Source organism: Falco rusticolus, chromosome 1, assembly GCF_015220075.1.
Source record: "Falco rusticolus isolate bFalRus1 chromosome 1, bFalRus1.pri, whole genome shotgun sequence".
NCBI classification, from domain to species: Eukaryota; Metazoa; Chordata; class Aves; order Falconiformes; family Falconidae; genus Falco; species Falco rusticolus.
The window spans coordinates 601,672-621,282 of NC_051187.1; the positions used below are offsets into that span (position 1 = coordinate 601,672).

Below are 19,611 nucleotides of genomic sequence, written 5' to 3' on the forward strand. Positions count from 1 at the left end.
ACTGCGAGACAGCCTGAGGTCAGAGCCGAGTGCAGGGAAGGGTGTTGAGCAATTCCCTGAGGGCACCCCTGCCCGCTCCTCTGCCTGTGCCAGGGCAGCTGCTTGCTGCTGCAACAGGTCTGCAGCACATTGCTGCAGCAGGACCTGTCGTGCCCGCCAGCAGCACATGTAGCTGGGGACAAACCAGGGCAGCAGACAGGGAAGCTGATGGGAGCATCCACTCCTCTGCCTGCTGCCTCAGAGCAAGGCAGCACAGCAGCCCTGCGCTGTGCTGAGCACTGAGAGACCGGCTCAGCAAATGCCCCGGCAGCAGCAGGAGGGTCCTCACACGGCCCCATGCCCCCCCCCAGGCACGCAGGGGCCACGTGGTGATGCTGTCATCGCAGGCTGCTGCGAGGCCATGCCCGGCACGGCTCATCTGCGTGACAGCCACAATGTCCCTCCTTCGATCCAGCTGCTCGCTCATGCTAATGACTGTCAACATGAAACAGAGGCCGTGAAGGGGAAGAAAATTACTCCCTGAAAAGGAATTGACTGATCCCCGTCATTTCTCAAGGAATCACTGACCTGTGAATATTTCATTACCCAAAATGCCGCGCCATCCATACAAAGCAGCATGCCCAGCCCCGAGCAGGCACCAGCCACAGAGCCCTGGGCTGCACCTGGGGAGTGAGGTCGGGGTGCTCACTGCAGGGATGTCCCTGGCCCCAGGAGGGACAAGCCCTGCCCACCATGGGAGCCAGTGGGAGATGGCAGCGGGTTGCTTCTCCTCTCCTCCCCACAACTGGGGCCATCGTGGCCCCACAGAGAGCTGGGGAAATCACCCCCAGACAATGGGGGAATCACCCCCCTGGGAAGGAACTGTGAAAGGAGGTGGGGAGCTGCGGAGGCTGGAGGTAGCAGCAGCCGTGCTTAATGTCTTCATTAAGGAGGAGGCAGGGGAGGGGTGAGAGCCGGCTAACAGCATCTGCCAGGGATGCTCAAGTGGGAAGCGGGGCTGGAGAGAACAGGCAGGACCCAAGGGGCTGGAGCGACTGCGTGAGACAAGGAGAAGGAGGAGGAGGAGGAACAACAACAGCAGCAGGGGGTAAGGCAGGGCAGCCTGCTGGCAGGGGAAAAAGAGCATTTTTCTGGGCTGCCACACACCTGCCCCTTCTGCCCCAACTTCCCTGCACCAGGACCCTGCAAGGGGGGAGCTGCGTCTTGCCGGCCCAGGGCAGCAGGGCCAGATCCTGCCCTCAGCTCCATGAGCCCATTCTGACAGAGCCTGGCTGCTGCGGCACAGCCAGGGATGGACGCTGCTAGCCCTCTGCCCATGGGAGCCCAGGGAGGAAGGACATGGTGGCTGGCAGGCATGCAATAGCCAGCAGGAGGGGGGATAAGACACGAGACCAGGTGCCAGCACAAAGCTACCTGCGCATCCCCATCACCCCCTGTGCCGGGCAGGCAGGGAGCGGGGTCCAGCCCCAGGTCCTGGCTCCACCAGCTGGAAACTTCATTCGGAGCTGAGGCTGCATGAAATATTCATGAAGTAAATGGTGCAATTTCATCTGCATTCAGCCAACTTCATGTATATTTCAGAGTATTATGAAATGATAATGTTGTGTAACCGAGGCGAGATGGGGGTGCTTGGGGGGGCTCCCGGCTGTCCCCCACGTGTGCGCAGCTGACATCTCCCAGGCTCGCATGTACCTGTGCCACTGCATCAGGGAGCGACCAGGCTGCGTCACTGCCGGAGACATGACAGGATCAGGTCCGCAGTGAGCGGGAGGACAGCAGCTCTGGGACGCGTGGTGCTCCCTCCTGAGCAGGGCCTGGCACTGGTGGCAGTGACACAGGTCACCTGCAGCAGCTTCCAGCATCACCAGCAGTGCCAGGGCTCACTCGTAGCAGTTCCCGGCATCGCTGGTGTTGCTGGGGCTCATGCACAGCAGCTCCCAGCCCTGAGCAGATGCTGCTGGAGGGCAACAGCCAGGCTGGCAACACAGACCCAGCGTACACAGTGCTGGCCAGAATTCCCAGCAGTGCTTGGTCCCCAGCAGTCACCGAAGGGTTTGGGACAGGCAGGCACATGAGGCACAAGCTTGGCTGCAGAGCCTGGGGACCAGGACAGGCTGTAGAGGACCCAAGTCCTCAGCAGTGTACACCTGAGCTACCTGCTCCTCTGGAGCCCTGCAGACACCGGAGAATCGGATGTGGGTGCCTACGCACTGCATGGCTCTGCATACCAGAGTGTCTAAGCCATGCCAGAGGCTGGTGTGGCTGCTGCTGCCAGTGGTTCGGAGGGGCAGCCACTGTCTCCCCACTGCTGGCAGGGGCTGGGGGCTCTGGAGAGCAGCTGCTCTGGGAAGGGCTGCAGGGTGCCTCATCCCCAGTGCACCCAGCAGAGAGGCACTGAGCACCTTCAGGTGTCCCAGCCCACACTGCCGAGCCATGGCATGTGGGTGGCTGTTAGAGCCCAGGCAGAGAGGGGCAGGGCCCAGAGAGGAGCAGGTATCTTCCTCCAGTGGGGCCACACGCCAGCAGGTCTACGGTCCCTCCCAGGGTCCCATAGCAGGCAGGCCCCCAGCAGCCACAGCCCTTGTGCGGTGCTGCTGGAGTTACCTGCAGCTAAGTCCAGCCCAGCTGGATCCAGACAGCTCAGGACACAGCGCATAGCAGGATGAAGGGCCACATCCACCAGCCTCATGCCTCTCCCACAAGCACCACGCCGGCTCCAGCCACCATCTCAGCACCCTGCCCCACAGCTCGCAGGTCCTTGAGGAGCCCAGCCAGCACTGCCCAGACCCTGGTGCCACTCCTGCAAAGCTCTTCGCACCCAGGAGCCCACCCATGGCGCCCCATCACTGTCACACCGCCTCTGTGCTGGGGCTCTGGCACAGTTGCATGTGGCACTTGCTCACACGCAGCCTCTGAAGCGTGCGCATGCTCTCACCAGCCAACGTGGGCACTCGGGGAACCACGGACCTGCGTGTGCACCCGGACAAGCTGTCTCGCACAGTCCTCTCTAATAAGCAGTCAGGAGCATAATTTTTCCTCTAATTACATATTCAGCACTTCTGAGAAAATGAGATTTTGGTAATTCAATTGGACTGAGAAGCAGGGCTATAATAAAATGAAATTTGTAACAATCGCGCAGTTAAATTAGTTAAATGGAGAGGAAGGAGCTGTGGAAAATTGACCCCTTGATCTCCTAAAGACTAATCAGACATTTGAACCAAGTTGTGCTAAAAAAGCCCCCAGGGTGTTGCGTTGGTAGAGTGAGGGGGAAACCAGAGATGCCATGAGGGAAGAGCTGGAAAACAGTCAGGACCGCACAGTGCCACAGAGGGGACCGCCCCCCAGCCCCGCTCTGCACCCAGCATGGGATGGGTTTGGTGGGGAGGGTGCCAGGGTACAATGCCAGGTCCTGATGATAGCCGGTGCTGTGGAGGCCACTGCCTCTGCCACTGCCGTGCCCTGCCATGGGACCAGCCCTGAGTGAGGACAGCCATCACAAGGACACCAGGACAGGGATACGCATAGCACACTGCATCGAGCAGCACACTGGTTGAGAGAGGGATGTCCCATGAGCTGGGGGGCGCTCTGCAGCAGGTACAAAGTAATTAGCCTCAATATTTATCTTGTTGTTTTTTATTTTTTCTTGTGAAAGAAAAGGAGAAAAAGATGAGTTTCTCATTTGCAAGTTAATCAGTCTAATTACCTCTAATTAAGAGCTCCCCACACAATGCAGATCACAAATAAGCTGCCACTGTCGCCTGCTCCCACTCTTCTCTCCCCATTTCTGATTTTATACAAGAGCTGTTTGAAAGCTGCGGCTGGTGCCGTGGCGGGGAGATGCTGAGCAGACACAGCCAGGGGGAGCAGATGTGGGATCCCCCCAGGCTGGGGGCTGCTCCCCTCCACAGCCAGTGGCAGAGCTCTGCTGGACACGCTCAGGGAGGCCCCACTGCTGCTCCCCTGGGGGACCGTGTCCCAGAGCCAGGGCTCAGCTCATCCCGGCCTCTCTGACCCCTGCACTGAAGCATGACCTGCATGTCCTTCCCCTGCTTCCCTCCCTGGGCAGCTCCTGCCTGCACGAGGGACTTTGCCCTCATGCCCTGACCGGCCTCGCTGCTGGGGTACAAGGTGGCCACACACATGGTACCCGCAGGCAGCCGGAGCGGGGATGCAGCCAGCATGGCCCCAGCTCGCAGCCCAGACCCCAAGGCTTGGGCTCTGGCCCCACCAGCACTGCACAGCCCCAGCCAGCCTGGGTGAAGGGACAGGGACAGGAATCTGCTGGTAAACACTGGCCTCACCCAGCCCAAAAGCTGCTGAAGGGGTGCTGACGGTCGGGCAGCCACATGGTGCCAGTGGCTCCCCAGCCCTGCAGAGAGCTGCAGGAGGCTGCGGGGATGCAGGGCAGCAGCATGATCCCCAGTATGGGTGCTGGGCATGGAGCAGGGGAGGAATTGAGCAGCTGGGGCAGGCTGGGGCACGTGGGCAGCTGGGCACAGTGCTCTGTTGCTCAGCCTTGCTAACATAGTGCCTCAGCACCACCGGTCCCCTCCTCTCCCTGGCTCTGCCACAGCTGGCTGGAGGGGGACACAACAGCAGCGGGGAGCACAGGGTGAGGAGCTGAGGGCCAGGCAGCATGCCACCCACCCTGCCTGCCCCTCTGTGCAACCAGGGAAAGTACCCCACGTGGCGCTGGGAGCTGTGGCAATCATGTCAGCTTATATGTCATTTTCTATTCAGGTAATGTGAGCAGTGAGGGATCACTGCTCGGAGATGAGGGGAAAATCATGATAAAGTGCTGCAAGCCCAGCGCTCCAGTGAGGGAGAGCAGGAGCGGCCAAACCTGTCTCGTCCCCCCACCATGGGGACGCTGCCGGGCATACCCCTATATCCCACAGCAAGCTCCACCACCAGCATGGCCCTGCGGGCATGCACCAGCCACCGGCCACAGGGACCCAGTGGGCACATGGCCACCCTGGCTCTGCGGACGTGCTCCAGCCCCAGCACCCATTTCATGCTGGCGGGACCAGGGCACAGCAGCCTCCCAGCTCTGATAGCAGAGGAATGGCTGAAATCCCCGCTTATAGGAGCAGGACCCGGCTCTGCAGACGCTGACCCTGACACATCTCCAAACCACCTGCCTTCCCTGGCAGCACCAGCCTGTCCCACACACCAAAACCCTGGCAGCACCAGCGTGGAGGCGGGGGCTGCCTGACTCCTGCTCCCAGCACCATCCCTGCAAACTGCCTCCTCCAGCTGGGTCTCCTTCCAGCACTTGTCTCACTCTGTTTAATAGGTTATTGCTGCCAGGGATCACATCTCAGCAGTGCTGCTCACACAGGGGCTGGAGCAAATCCTGCTGATGCTGTGCAAACTCTCTCTGTAAGATCCGTGCAGTGCAGCCAGGACACCAAGGCCTCTGGGGTGGGGGCTCTACTGTGGGAGGTGCTGCGGCTGCCAACTGCTGGAGCTGGCTGGATGCTCAGGAAGGTGCCAGGGGGACAGAAGTGAGAACCTGGGTAGGGGAACACAGGCTGGGGACAGTGGGGCTTGTAGAGGATTTGGGAACCGCACCTGAACCCCTGCAGGCAATGTCTGCAGCCCTGGGGGATGTCTGTCTTCAGCAGCCACCACAAACCTGTCACCTTCTTGGACATGGCCTTTTGTCCCTCCCTGGACAGACTCTTGCCTATGCCAGGGCCTCCCCCAACCTGCAGCCTACCCTGCTTGGGTCAGAGGGGTCTGCTCCCCAAGTGGCCAGCTGGGCTGCACTGCCAGCAGTGCCACCACTGCTGTGGCCATCGCCCCAGGGAGTGAGGGAGGATGTCTGCTCCCACCTGGCCGGATGAATGCCAGGTAAGGTGGCACAGGTCAAAGCCCTGCTGGTACGGCCATGCTTGCCTGCGGGCAGTGCAGGTGTGAGGCCCTGCAGGCAGCCTGGAGCGCCGAGCCTGCCCAATGGCAGCAGCACTGCACTGGGCCAGTAGTCATGGCATGGCCAGGGCTGCAGAGCCCCCTAGTCACACACTTCTGGGCTCAGACTGGGGCTTGCACTGGTACAGCGGGGCTCACCAGGTGATAGCCGTTGCCGCAGGGAGCAGCCTCAGTGTGCTAAGGTCCTGGCACAAGCAGGGATGTGCCCGCACTGCCTTGAAGCCATGCCCAGCACATGGCTGCACTACACTGGGGGGCTCGTGCCCATGTTCACTCTGCACCTCCAGGCTTTCACTGGGGGCTGCCGTTTACCCGCAGCACTGCCCTAAGTCCGGCTCCTGCCCCCCCTACCCCACTACTCAGCTGGATGAGGCTGGGGTGGCCCAGCTGCTGTGACCCCGGCAGGAATGTTGAAGTCGCAGCTTCCCACAGGCTTGGAGCCTCCTCTGCCCAACTGCCCCAGCCTGGGTGTCCCAGCACTGGGAAGAGGCAGCTCTTTCCTCAGATGTTTCATTCTCTCCTGTGCCAAAGCACCTTGTCCAGCATTCCCCAAGGCCGGCACTTCCCCAAGGCATCCTGCAGCCCAGTCCCATGCCTGCCTGGTGTGCCTGCTTGCCAATACCAGCTGCACCAGGGGACTAATGCCCTTTCTGGAGGGGCTGTGGTGCCCCTTGGTGCCCCTGCCGCTCACCAGCTCCACCGCTGAATCCAGTTACTTCACAGATGCAAGCCCTGGGGACAGGGCAGCATTGCTCCTGCTGCCCGCGGAGCCACCACACTCATGCCGGGGCAGGTGCCGGCAAAGCCCCCGCTGCCAGGGTCCCTCTGCTGCAACAGATGCCATGCACCTGCACGTGGGGGTCCTGCCCAGGGCCGGCAGCAGGACCTGGGCAGGAGCTGGTGGCAACGCTCGCCCTGTGGAGAGAGCCACCGGGAGCCAAGTCACTGCCGTGACTCTGCAGATCCCCGGAGGAGTGAGGAGCCCCGGGTGCTTGGTCCCAGCACCCAGCATCCCGCCCAGCCCTGGCTGCAGACCCTGGAGCTGTCCTGGCCCTGGGGCAGCACAGGAAAGTCTGGATTCAAATGCACTTTCCTATTTGGACGTTGGGCCCTGAGCAAGGGCGGCTTTGGGCCGGGGGCAGCCAGGGGCCGGGGGCAGTGGGAGCCAGTGTGGGCAGCCTGCGCCTGCTCTCCTAATTAGCCTTTCTGCTTTGTTAAACCATACCCCTCCACTGCCTGCCTGTAATGCTTTAAAGAATGATAGATACTAAATCTAATTTAATCTACTCATTCACCCATCACTATAGTACTAAAATAGGAATGTACCTATAAAAAGAGCATCACCAGGCAGTGTAGGCCTAAATTACAGCTATTGTGGGAAAACCAGCTTTGCAAAGATAAAATTAATGTCAGTGTTTTCAATATATTGAAAAAAAAAAAGCAAATAATATTTTTTTGCGGCTTTAAAGCCTGTCCTGCGCCATGCAAGCAAGGTGGCCGCTGCAGTGCGGGCGCTCGGCCGGAGCCGGGAGCCGCTGTGCTGGGTCTTGCATCCGTGCAACACACAAGCAGGAGGGAGAAACCAGGTTTGAAACGAACCCACTGCTGCAACACACTACAATATTGCTCGGAATAGACTTGCTCCCTAAAAATATAATATGCTAAACTTGGCAGCAGCCCTTTTGGAAAGGAATTTTCCAAGCAGCCTTTTGCAGAGGCTGTTTCCCAGCGGGCCAGGCGCTGCTCAGCCAAGTCTCCTGCACTGTGGGCTGGGCAGCGCGGTGCGACCGCAGGCACCAGGGATGCCCCTGGTGAGTGGCACCTCGGGGGCAGCTCTGCAGCGGTTTTCAGCCCACCTGTACATCAGCCTGTGCTCGTGTCCAGCCCTGCACGCACATCACTGCCCACACTGGGGTCTGTGACATGTTCTGACGCCGATGCTGAGCCTCAGAGCTCGGGTCTGTTTCGGGTCAGCACTGTGCCTTGTCCTGGAGCAATTAGCTGCTCACTTATAGTGAAGACACTTTTTAAGCGGCAACTGATTCCTCCGTTAATGAAGCGAAGCCACCAAAGTCTCCCTCTGCACCCAGGTCCTCGCTGAGCAAGAGCTAAATCTTACTGCCAAGCCCCACTGAAGGACACGGCGTTCCTGCCTGCTCCACCAGCGTGGGCAGCTCAGCCGTGGGCACACACTCACCCTCCCACCAGCCACACTGCAGCCCCCTCACCTCCTTCCCCCTGGGAGCCCTGCTCCTGCCCAGGTGCTGGATCATGGCAGGGCCCAAGGGGGGATTCCTGTATGCAGTGTGGCTGCACCATGCAGAGTGCTGTGCATCAGGGCTCCCATGGCTAGGGCCAGGGCAGCCATGCAGCTGCATGGGGGCAGCTGAGCTGCACGAGCTGCAAGGTGCCCGCAGCCACTTTGATGAGCCATTCACAGTGCCAGAGCCTGTGGGCAACTGTTTTTTTCCTGGCACTGAGCTAATCAAAGTTTTGCAGACAACTTAATTTCTTGGTCATTCCTTCAAATGTCAGGGAGCTACAAAATACAAGCAGCCTTCTTTGGGAAGAAATGCAGCAAATGCCAACGAGCTCCTTGAAGGGAGAGCACATGCCTGAAGGGGATACTGCGCGCAGAACCCATGGCCCCCCAGCTCCTGCCCCCCCTGGCCAGCCCAGCCAGATTCACATCCGTCCTGGCACAGGAGGAGTGGCGACCAGCACGGGCCCCTGCAGCCGTGGGACTCAGGCACCACCTGTGCCTATGTGTCCTCCCCAGCTCCGATGCAAAGACATTTGCCTCCCTATGTACACTCACACTCCAGCCAGGGAACCGTAACCTACAGGGTCTAAATCGAGCCCCTGGCAGACCCCACAGTCACAACAACTTTGGGGAGAGTTGGTTAAACCCCTCCAGGCATTTCTGGCACAGGTGAGTTGTGCTGGCTGGCAAGCTCCGTGGCAGGCACGTTCCCATAGGCAAAGGCATCATTGGCCCCTGCGCACCCCTCTAGCGCAGGTGTGCTGAAGGTGCATATGTCCAAAATCCAGAGCGAATTGAGGGCTGAAACACAAGGTACCAGGCAAGCCCATTGCTCAGCCAAGCAGGATGAGGAGCCTGTCAGTAGCATGTGCCCTGTGCCCCTTCCCCATGTGACGACTGCCAGCAATGTCCCTCTGCCTGATGCCTTGTTTCGACACGCACCAGGAACACCCTGTCCTCAAGTGCTGGGTGCAGAACCTCAGCAAGGGACAAGCCCTGGGAAGAGAATGGAGATTTTGGCCTTCATCGTGCTCATTAGCCGGGTGAAAATCCAACTCCAAATCTCTTAATAAAACCCTCCTTCCTGGCTCGTGAGTCCAGATCTGCTGCCAAGGAGCAAGAGGCTTCTGGGAGACCAGGGAGGAAGAGGCACTAAACATGACAGTCAAATTAAAACAAACAGGGCAATGGGGGAACCAGGAGCTGCTGAGTGCAGAGACCGGTGCATTGGGAAAGGTTTCTCCCTCCCAGGGACCCCAAACCCCACTCACGCACAGCCCAGCTGGGTGCTGGCAGCAGGCAGCCCGTGCCTGCCCGCAGTGCTGCCAGCCCCTGCTGCCTCCAGCCGCAGCCCCGGGAGCCGGCAGGCAGTGCAGCTGGTCCATGCCAGAGCGCTCCGCAGGGCCAGTGGCACAACCAAGCCCCTCATGGTGGCCGTGGGACTGGGGGATCCCAGCTGGAGAGGGAAATCCTCCACACTGCCACCCGCTCCCAACAGAGTCTCTGGGCCCCATGCTGGCTGCTGGTTCAAAGCATCCACACGCTCCCTTCAGAGGGACAGAAAACCTCCCTGGCAATGGGTGGGGGCTTGGGGGTGGTTTCTGCTTGGTGTCAGACATGCCCAGGCAGCCAAGCAGCAGCCACCGGGACCTTGGCTCAGCCTGGAAAAGCTGAGACCAAAATCCAGCCCAGCCCCAGCTCTCGCAGCCTCTGCCTGCAGGAGGGTGCAACAAATCATGCACTGGTCTTGGCCGGCCTCTGCAGCAGCCCCGCGTGAGCCCTGGCCCTGTGTGCACCCCATGGCTGCCACTGCACTTGTATAACCAGTGGCAGCACCAGCTTTGTCAGTCCCATCTCTAGTGCACCAGATGGAGTGACCCTGGGCCTTGCCATCCCCACCACCAGCACGGCCACTGTCCGGCCACAAGCCCGCTCGGACACAGGCTACGGACATCCCGAGGGACCGAAATGCTCCCCAGCCCTTGCTCGCTGGGGCAGGAGGGTTTGCACCTGCGCCGCCTGTCCTCAGCTGCCGGGTGAGCCACACAGGCCATGCCGAGCACGGTGAGGATGCTATGAATTTTTAAACCCCTGAAAGCACAAATGGAGCAGTTTGCCTGGCTGGGAGACGGGATTTCCGACGCAGCAAAGAGGCTTTTGAAGAAAACGATGCCTCTCCCGAGCTGCACTTCCCCTGGGACAACGAGCCCGGAAAGCCAGCGCGCTGGGTCCAGTGTGGGACCCAAGGACAGTCCCGCAGGACAGCACACCCTGGCCAGAAGTTAAGGACCAAACCGATGGCCCAGGCACCCTCTGGCCGGGCTGCCCAGACCTGGGGCTCACCAGGACCCGCCGTCCCCTCTGCAGCACCTTCCTGTCAACAGCAAGACAAACCCACGCACGCTCAACCCCTCGGCCTGGCTGCAGATGCGCACAACGTGACGGCATACACACACATACATGCACACGCGTGTGCATGCACAAGCGCATCACCTTCCCTTCTCCCCGGCGGCTGCTCAGGCCATGCCGGAGCCTCATTCATTTATCCGAGCATCCATCACCACCCTCCGCCTGTGCCGAACAGCAGCAGCGCTGAGGCAGGAAAGCACCGGAGCCTTCCCGGCAGCTCTGCCTGCCGCACTGCCCGCGCCTCAGCCCGCTCCCGGGCGCCTCGGCCGCAAACCCGGCGGCAGCCCCAGCGGAACCGCAGCCAGGGACCGGGAGTGGCCGCCGCCGCCGCACACCTCGGCGCCGCCGCGGGGCAGGTGCCGGAGGCCCCGCGGCCGGGGAGGAAGCAGTTAAGCTCCGACCCTCCGCCGAGAGGGAACCGGCGAAAAACACGTGTGAACCGGAAAGCAAAAAAAATCCCCCGGAGAGGGTGACTTACCTGTTGGAGGTAGAGGAAGGCTGGAGGACAGGGGAGAGAGTGAGGAAGCATGCCTGAGTTGGAGACAAGGAGGCAGCCCGAGTTAGCCATGGAGCACAGCATGTGTCGACAGGTAGCCGTGAAGCTGCTCGCGGGTCCGTCCTCTTCCGCACACCGCTATCCTCGTCTTCCCGGCTCGCCCCTCGGGCTCTCCCCTGCTCGGCCGTCCCTCCCGACCCCTCGGCGCTAGTTAGGAGGGATGCATCTGCGGCAGGCCGGCTGCGCCCGCGCCCCGGGAGCAGCGCTCGGCTGTTCACTTCGGTGCCATTAGACACTGGCACTGAGCGCACGGTCTGCAAAGGGTGTGTGTGAGCCAGAGCGGGAGCGGGGAGAGAGAAAGGAAGGGGAGGAGGAAGGGAGAGAGGGCTCGGGAGCGAAATAAAAGGGGTGGGAGTTGGAGGAGGAGGGGGAGTCCCCTGTGCATTCAGACATCAAACAGAGCTCTGTATAAAACGAAGAGAATCCGTAATGACATGAGAACAGCTGATCCCGCACTTAACCCCTCCGCCGCCGCTCGCAGATGGCTTCCCCGCCGCCCCTCGCAGCCCCCGGCCACACTCTGCTGCGCTGGGGAAGCAGGCGGGCAGGATGGGGCTGAGCGGGCAGAACCGTCTCCCTTCCCGGTGCTGGCTCCCAAGGGATGAAGGGTCTTACCGGGAGTTCTGGTGATGCAACACGGGCGCCCCGGGAAGCCGTGCAGAGCAGCCGGCACTTCCAGCCGCGCAGACCCCGCAATGGCAGTGCCGCGCCACGCTGGGCAGCCGCGGGAGTCCCCCACGCACACACAGCCGGACACGTGCACACGCACCACGCTCTCCTTGGGAGACACACACGCAGACAGGGACGGGCAGGGAGCCATGCAGCAGACTCAGCTCCGCCTCCCTGGAGAGAGGCACATACCTGCTCACGCCTGCAGCCCCGCAGCACGCACGGCACCGGCACCAGTAGCCCCGCGCCGCGCCGCCATGGGCTCACGGCACGGCGGGCAGGGCCGGCAGCTTGCCGGCTGCCCCTGCGAGAGGAGCCATGGCGGCAGCCGCGGCCCCGCCTGCACACCCTGGGCGCCGGCAGCTCGGCCCTGACAAATGCAAAGGCATGTGAGCCCCAGGCAGGGCCTGCTCCCAGCAGCCTGCGACCCTCCCCCCCCCACCTGCCTGCCAGCCCCCGGGGAGCCCGGCACCCTGGGGTGACACCGAGGTGCCCTGCCTGCCGGCATCGGCTTCCCCACATTCCTCGGAGCACTGGGGACACCCTGCCCTGAGCACCTTCCGTGGGCAATGGGCAGGGGGCTGGCACCCGCAGAGCTTGAGAGGCTTTTTGGCATTTCAGGCTGGCCTGCCGGTGCTGCCAGCATCCCTGACGCATCAACACCATGCACACCTCTGTCACAGCTGCCATGGCAATAGCCTATGTGCCAGTGCCCATGAGGGACACTGGTGCGGGCACGCATGTGTGCTTGTTGGCTCCCTGGTCCCACCTTGCGCCTCCTCCTAACGTGGCCCCGCGGCAGCCCCAGCACCCTCTGGTGCTGCACAGCTCAGGGCTGGCACGGGTGTCCCTGCCCCAGCACCCCACACCACCAGCGCTGCATCACTCCTGAGTTCAGAGCCGTGGCCAGCAATGAAGTAGCCGGGACGGCATTGTGCTTGGGTATGTGGGAAACAAAACCTGGGCTCAGTTCAGTTTCCATCTTGGCCAAATGTGATGCACAAAGGCAGGTCTGTGCCAGCAGCTGCTGATGCTCCGTCTCCGCCGGAGCCTCCAGCACACGACCAACCCTATTTGGAGGCTGGGATTTTCCACAGTATCCCCAGACATAGCGACATGCTGCAGTGTCCTGGTACACTCGCAGCGGTTCCCGTTTCTGCTGCAGATACACAACAGCAGCGGTGTGTGGCACGGCTGGCCTGGAGGCACCGGGCAAACCTGGCGGAAACAAACAGCTTTGGGAAAAGCTGTCCTGAAGAAGCTGCACCTGGGGCAGAGGGGGTGCCAGCCTCCCGCGTGGGGTCCTGCTACTGGGGTGACCATACTCTAAAGTGACCACAAGGTGCCAAATTGGGGGGGAGGGGGATGCCAGACCAGGAAAAGGGTTTCTCATCACCACCACCCCATGGTACTGAGAGCCGAAAAAAGTCTGGCAGCGACATCTGCTACCAACAGTATCCTCCAGCTGCTGCTCCTTGCAAGGAGCGTGGGCTGCAGTGAGCTCCTGTGTCCCACCACAACCACGCGCCCTCCAACTCCCAAGGGACCACAGCAGACCCTGATGCAGCAGCCTGTCCTGCACACCTCAGTGCTCAGACCCCACGCTCGTCACTCGCCTCCTGCTCCCGTTCCCCAGGGACTCCTGTGGCCCTGGTGCTGCACTCTCCTGCATGCTCCAGCGCCCAGGGCAGGACATGGGACAGCTTTGCAGCGGCTGGGTGACAAGCATGCCCTCCCACAGCCCCTCAGACAGCTGTGGGGAGAGGGGCCCCACCCGGCACCTGCATGTACCTGAGCACTGCACAGCACCCTGGCACAGGGCGAGGGATGCCCTGGGCAAGGTGATGGGCAACTCCAAAGGCCCTGGGCCGGTCTGGCTCCAGCACGGTTCCTGCACTGCTCTCAGGCAAAGGTGAAAAGGGAAGGGCATGGCCTGATGCTCTGAGCTTGCAGTGCCCAACCAAGACAACCACGTGAGGCAAGGGCTGGCTCCAGGCTGAGGTAATCTGCCTGTTCTTCCCCGCGCCAGAGCCTGGCTCCGGGCAGGGTGACTCAAAGGCGCTCCTGGCTGGGGGCAGCGACACGAGCCCTGGCATTGCCCCGAGCCAGCAGCCCACGTCGCGGAAAGGTCCAGGCTGGCTCCAGCCACAGGCTGTCCTGCAGGGAGAGCACACAGAGTGATGTGCTGGGCTGATACCCTGGCCTCAAACCCACTGGTGTAGACCCTCTGCACCACTGGCTGTGTTTCTGCAGGATAAACAGCTTGGCAGTGGGGGAACTGGGCATGGCTCTGGGAGCTGAGGAGCCTTCAAGTCTCCTCTCTCCTTCCTTCAGCCATCACCAACACCTACCTGGTGGCAGAGATGCCCCCACAGCAGCAGGAGCCCCTGCGGGACACCAGCACAACACGGCGGTACCAACCCACTGGCCTGCTCCAGCATGGGGAACACGTCCCCGGCCACCACCAGCTGACGTCCTTCACCCTGCTGTTCCCAGCTGCCCCAGCACTGATGCTGTGCTGCAGCCCCAGCCAACAGCACCAGCACCAGGGCTCTACCAGGGCAGTCCTTTGGTGCCCAGGCCTGAGGACCCCCAGGCAGGGCTGCCCAGCCCTGCAGAGCTGCAGCCCTGGAGGAACCCCTCCAAAACTCAAGTCTCCTGGAATGAAAGTTTATTTATCTGTTTAATTAAGATGTGTTCACCAGGCGCACAGACCCCGTTCCATCTGTCTCACTTACAGCCGCATCCCAGTAAAATTAAACCTAATAAATATCAGACGAGGGAAAGCAAAGGGCACATGTAAGATATATGATCAAAGGCAGAAGTTGCACAGGGCTGCAGTTCTAAGCACATCTTTCTCTCTGCCCTTCGGGGATGGGTTGGTGATGCGCTCCCATGCACAGGATGGGGTTGGCTTTCCTTCAAATCAGCACTATTTTCGTTTTTTATTTATTTTAAATGAACCCTCGAGGGCTCCTTCGTTTTGTTTTCTGGAAGGGGGAGAATAACGTGGCACCAGGACAGAAGCAGCCTCGGCCACTGGTTTGGAACCCAGTGGGGCACCAGGGCTGAGAGGCAGAGCCTGTGCTGGGATGCCTGATGGGCACGCACCCCCTGAACTGCCAAGGGAACTCGTTGGGGAAAGCGTGATGCTCTGCACTGCTCTCAGGCAGCTGTGATGTACTGGCCATGCATGGCTGGGAGCTGGCCCAGCGGCAGATAGCTGCTGGGAGGTGCCCAAGGCAGCCGGTGCAGTGCTGCTGGTGCAGTGCTGCCGGCTCCCGCTCCTGGGGAGATGCCAGAACTGCTGGGTGCTCAGCTCCCCTCTGAGGCACACTAGCCTCCACCATTTGGAAACTCTACCCAGCAGAAATGAGGGCTCCGAGGTCTGCCCCTGAGCCTGCCTGAGCATGTGGTACTGTGCAGATTGGCAACGTGGCACGGCTGCGGCATGTCCCACACATCCGAGGGCCCCCCGCACACATTGCACCAAGCCTGAGCACATGTCAGAGCCGCTGCCTGCCAAGGGCTGCCCCCGGCACCATGTCCAGACCGTGGCCCACTCCCCACACGGGATGCGATAGGAAATCACAGCCCCCAGCACTGCAGTCCTCATTGGGATGCCATCCCACATCCTCTCCTGGCAGAGTGGGATGACGCAGTGGTCCATGGATCTGCCATGAGGCCGCAATGCACAACCACAGGTGGGCCAGATGCCTCAGGCGCTGCAACTGTTTAACAGGACCCCATCGCATCCCCCAGCACGCTCCCACAGCACAAAGCTGAGGCACAAGCCCAGATGCTGCTGCTCAGGAGAGCTGCCAAGAGGGGATGCAGGTCAGGCTGAGGCGCAGTCGCTGCTGTGAGGACCAGCAAGGCTGGGTGCTCCCAGCCTCCTGGGCGTCAGCCTGTGAATGCAATACCAGCAGCCCTGCAGCACCCAGCAAGCAGGGCACCCATCTAGTCCTCTCCTCCCACCCACTCCAGAATGCCCCCAAGCCATGGCATTCATTAATTAAAAGCTCATTAGCAGTTAGTCATAGACATAAAGCGATTAGATGAAGGCGCTGATGGATCTAGGCTGCTGTGAAGCAAGGGGAAGATCTTGCACCCCTGTTGGCTCAGCTGCAGGGAGCACCCCAGTGCTGGGCACAGATCAGGACAACAAAAAGGAACCAACAGAGGTGACAGGTGAGAGCACCATGTGCCAGCAGGCTCTGCCTCGCAGAGAGGTCCCTACCCACCACCCCAGCCACCTCCACGCCATCACTGTGCTGCTGCTCCCTCTGCCTGAGACCAAGGTGCTCCTGGCCCCTCTGTGCAGGGGCAGCATCCAGATTTGCTGGGACTGGACTGGGACAGGGATGCCTCTCCCACTGCCAAGGAGAGTGGGAGGAGCAGGAGGCTATGGAGGCTGTGCACCCTGAGCGTTCCCAGGCAGGGTCGCCCGACCATGGGACTTGCTGGCACAGAGCACCCAACACTGGCAACAGCACAAACCAAAATGCTTCCTCCTGCCACCAGCATCGCCAGCCCTGGCCATGTCACAGTTCCTGCTCATACTGTCCCAGCACCACGTGCTGCCCTGAATCCCCACACACTCACTCCCCTATCTCTGGAGACAGCATGTGGGAAAGTCACCTTGAGGGGGGGAATTAGAGAAAAATTGGGTCCTAATAGAAGTGTAGTATTACAGAAAGCTTTTTAGGGTAAAATACAGCTATCGCCTTCAGGACAGTTGGCACGCGCGGAATCTACATCACCGCAGTTCCCCAAGTGACACAACCTGCTGTCCTAGAGAAGCAGTGGAGGGTGGAGCGGAGACACTGAGGCCAGGCTCTGCCGTGCTCCCTGCAGGACTGGGAACATGATGGTACCAAACAGCTGATAAGCTGCACAGCGGCTGTAAAATATATGAGAAGGTGTCTGTTGCTGGGCCAACAACTGTGGCGACGACCAAGCAAGAGCCTTATTATCTGCGACAGAAGGTCCCGAACTAGGCCCCCTCAGCACTTCCAAAGCCTTCTGACGAGGATGTGCTGACTGCTAAAAGAAAACAAACTGCTGAAGAGAGAAAATTCAAGGATGCTAGGGTAAAATAATTATGGTAGGGGGAGATCGTGATCTCCTACTCAAATGGTCCCACTGACAAGAATGAATCCCCCCTTGGGGAGCATGTGCAGTAAATTTAAAATGAACTCTACCTTTAAATGAAAGCAAGAGAACTTTACACCCATCATAATGAAGGAATGTATGACTAGAGTCGCCCAAGCTCCACCTGAGAGCAAAGAGAAGTATAAAAAGTGAATGAATGAGGGGACAAGGGGGGAAGACACCACTGAGAACAAGTGAAGGGAAGACACCACCGAGACGGACTCCTGGGACCGGCCGACGGGCTGAGCTTTGCTTCTCCCCCCCTTGGGACACCTCAGGTGACACCTGGACTAATGCTTCCTCGGGAGACTTAGAAATATCTCCAGAGAGTTACTTTTTAATATTTGTAGCCAGGCTGTATCGTTGTAACTTTTCTGTGTGTTTTATACTTCGTAACATTTTATTTGCATGTGCCCTTTGCAGACAGTCACTGTCACCGGCAATCCAAAAAACTGTCTCATCTGTTGCACAAATAAACCTGCCCTGTTAAGGCAACCAAACCCTAGAGCGTGGCCATGCTAGTTCATGAGCGTGGCTGGACTGGCAGTGCAGGTGCTATCAGTGTATCCAGAACCGTGGTAGTTAAACGTGACTGGACTGATAGGGGTGCATTGGAAACCTAGCCCACCTAACCTCCTACATCCCTGAGGAGAGTTGGAAGGCAGGGTGGGGTGCGGGTGGGGTTATTTTCTGCTAAATTACTCCATCCCCTTTAATGCAACACAGCCACACAGCCACCTTCAGAACGCTGGTTTCTTCATCTCTGAAAGACAGAGTTTAAACTAACTGCAGGTGCATTGGAACCCAATACGGACATTGCAATCAGGGTGCAAGGACCTCCAGGAAGCACAGGTGGGATGTTGGGGAGAATGCCCCAGTCTGGCCAAGCTCCTCTGCACCCAGTTAAACCGCCTTTCCATCTTCCCCTGCTCCTTCTCCTCCAGTGGCTCTCGAGGTGTCAGTGCCTGAACTCCCAAAGAAGCCGGAGACTGTACTGAAAATCCCCACTCTGTGGCTTCCCAGCACTCTCACTGCTGCTGTCCCAGACCCTGCCTTTGCCCCAGCTGCCACCTCCCCGCCTGCCACAGCGGCCATGAGGTCACAGATCGCAGGCAGGGGTGGTGACGTCAGCACCCAGGTATGATGTCACCAAGTGAGGAGGGAACTGTGACCAACACACAGCAAGTATCTGAGAGCTGTAGCAGCCAGGAGGGGAGCAGAAATGCAGAGAAAGCACATGAAAGTTTAATGGGATCTAGGAAAAAACAGCACCTCACTGAAACTTTCCTCACCCACTGAGGGGGGGGTGGGAGGGGGTCCTGGGGACACTTCAACCTCTGACCAGAGCTGCCAGCACCATGCAGAGCAGGAGAGCGGCTGGGCCAGCACCCAGGGACATACTGCTGCCCCTTGTGCCATCCCTCCACTGCCCTTCAGCCCATGCAGGCAGTGCCTCAGGACCCTTGGTGCTCGCCACTGAGCGGAGCCCAGGTTGCAGCTATCCTGCAAGACGTGTGAGGAGGGAGGCCAGTGCCCCTGTCATGCGGCACAAGCAAACAGTGCACAGGCACCTACCAGTGTCCCATCACATCTGAGCTCTGAGCCCACTGAGGGACACGCAGCGGCTCCCACAGGGACAGGGTTTACACCCGTGTTTGAGCAGGACAAGCAGGAGCTTGTCACCACAGCGGTGAGAGAGCCTGGCTTCTCGCCTTCAGTCAGCATGGCCCTTCCTAAAGCCCTTTCACTTGACAAAATATTTACATGAAATAGCAATTAGGCTCCCTAGATTTAATGAGAATTAACATGCAGGCAGAAGAACTGTGGCGGAACAGATGCTGCTGAGCACCTCAAGCTCATGGGCTGCGTGGACAGTGCCAGCAGAGCTGCAGCAGGTAAAACAACTGCGCTGAACTCGGCAGGGTGTGCCACACCAGCACTGCCAGGGCCAGAGCCATGGCCACCACAGGGCCCAGTGTGGGGTGGAGGATGATGCAGGAATGATGGAGGGTTATGCAAAGAACAAGCAACTGCAGATGTGGGGACCTGAAACGCTGCATTCCCAGAGTCCCGTGCTTCCCTGAGATCAGACCCACTGCCTGACAAGGGGTTCCCAAGAAAACGCATCCCCTGAGCTGGTCCAATGCCGCACGCTGGCCTTGCAGACTGCAGCTGGGGACTTTGGCAGCAGCCCATGGGACACCAGTGCAAGGGGCAGGATGGGACAGTTGAGGCTGCCCAGAGGGTTAGAGCATCTCCAAGCATGGGTGACAGCAGGGGCATGTGGGGCACTGCTGGTTCTGGGCACGGGGAAGCCTGTCCTGAAATGCCACCAGGAGGGGCAGACAGGTGATGTGGGCAGTGGGAGAGCACCAGGCAGGAGGTGGTCTGGAAGCAGACACTCAGTCCTCATTATAAGGCTTTTTAAATGCACAGACAGGATATTAGCGTTTAAACAGGCTGTAGGACTCCAGGGCAAACTTTAAAAATCATAATATTTATAGAACCGTCTTTCCACTCGCCCCACATGCTCTTTATTTCGCTGGCAATTACTGCTAATTTGAAGACATTTTGCTTTGGCATCTCAGCCTGTTGCAGTGTCGATTACCAAGCCACCCGCTGCCGC

The 19,611-nt window shown here is 59.8% G+C and overlaps 1 protein-coding gene across 15 annotated transcripts in view; it reads right to left on the reverse strand.

Moving 5' to 3' along the window:
* Nucleotides 1-19,611, reverse strand: part of RBFOX3 (RNA binding fox-1 homolog 3) — a 146,937-nt gene that overhangs the window by 13,929 nt on the left and 113,397 nt on the right. For 7 of the 15 annotated variants that reach the window (XM_037403310.1, XM_037403318.1, XM_037403350.1 and 4 more), the window contains one exon: nucleotides 11,085-11,566. The exons of 5 other annotated variants lie outside the window; for them this stretch is intronic. In XM_037403310.1, coding sequence (XP_037259207.1) covers nucleotides 11,085-11,186 — 102 coding nt within the window. In that variant the 5' untranslated portion in view covers nucleotides 11,187-11,566. The remainder of the gene's footprint in view (nucleotides 1-11,084; nucleotides 11,567-19,611) is intronic. 3 more of the 15 variants (XM_037403328.1, XM_037403303.1, XM_037403293.1) reach the window with 2 other exon arrangements.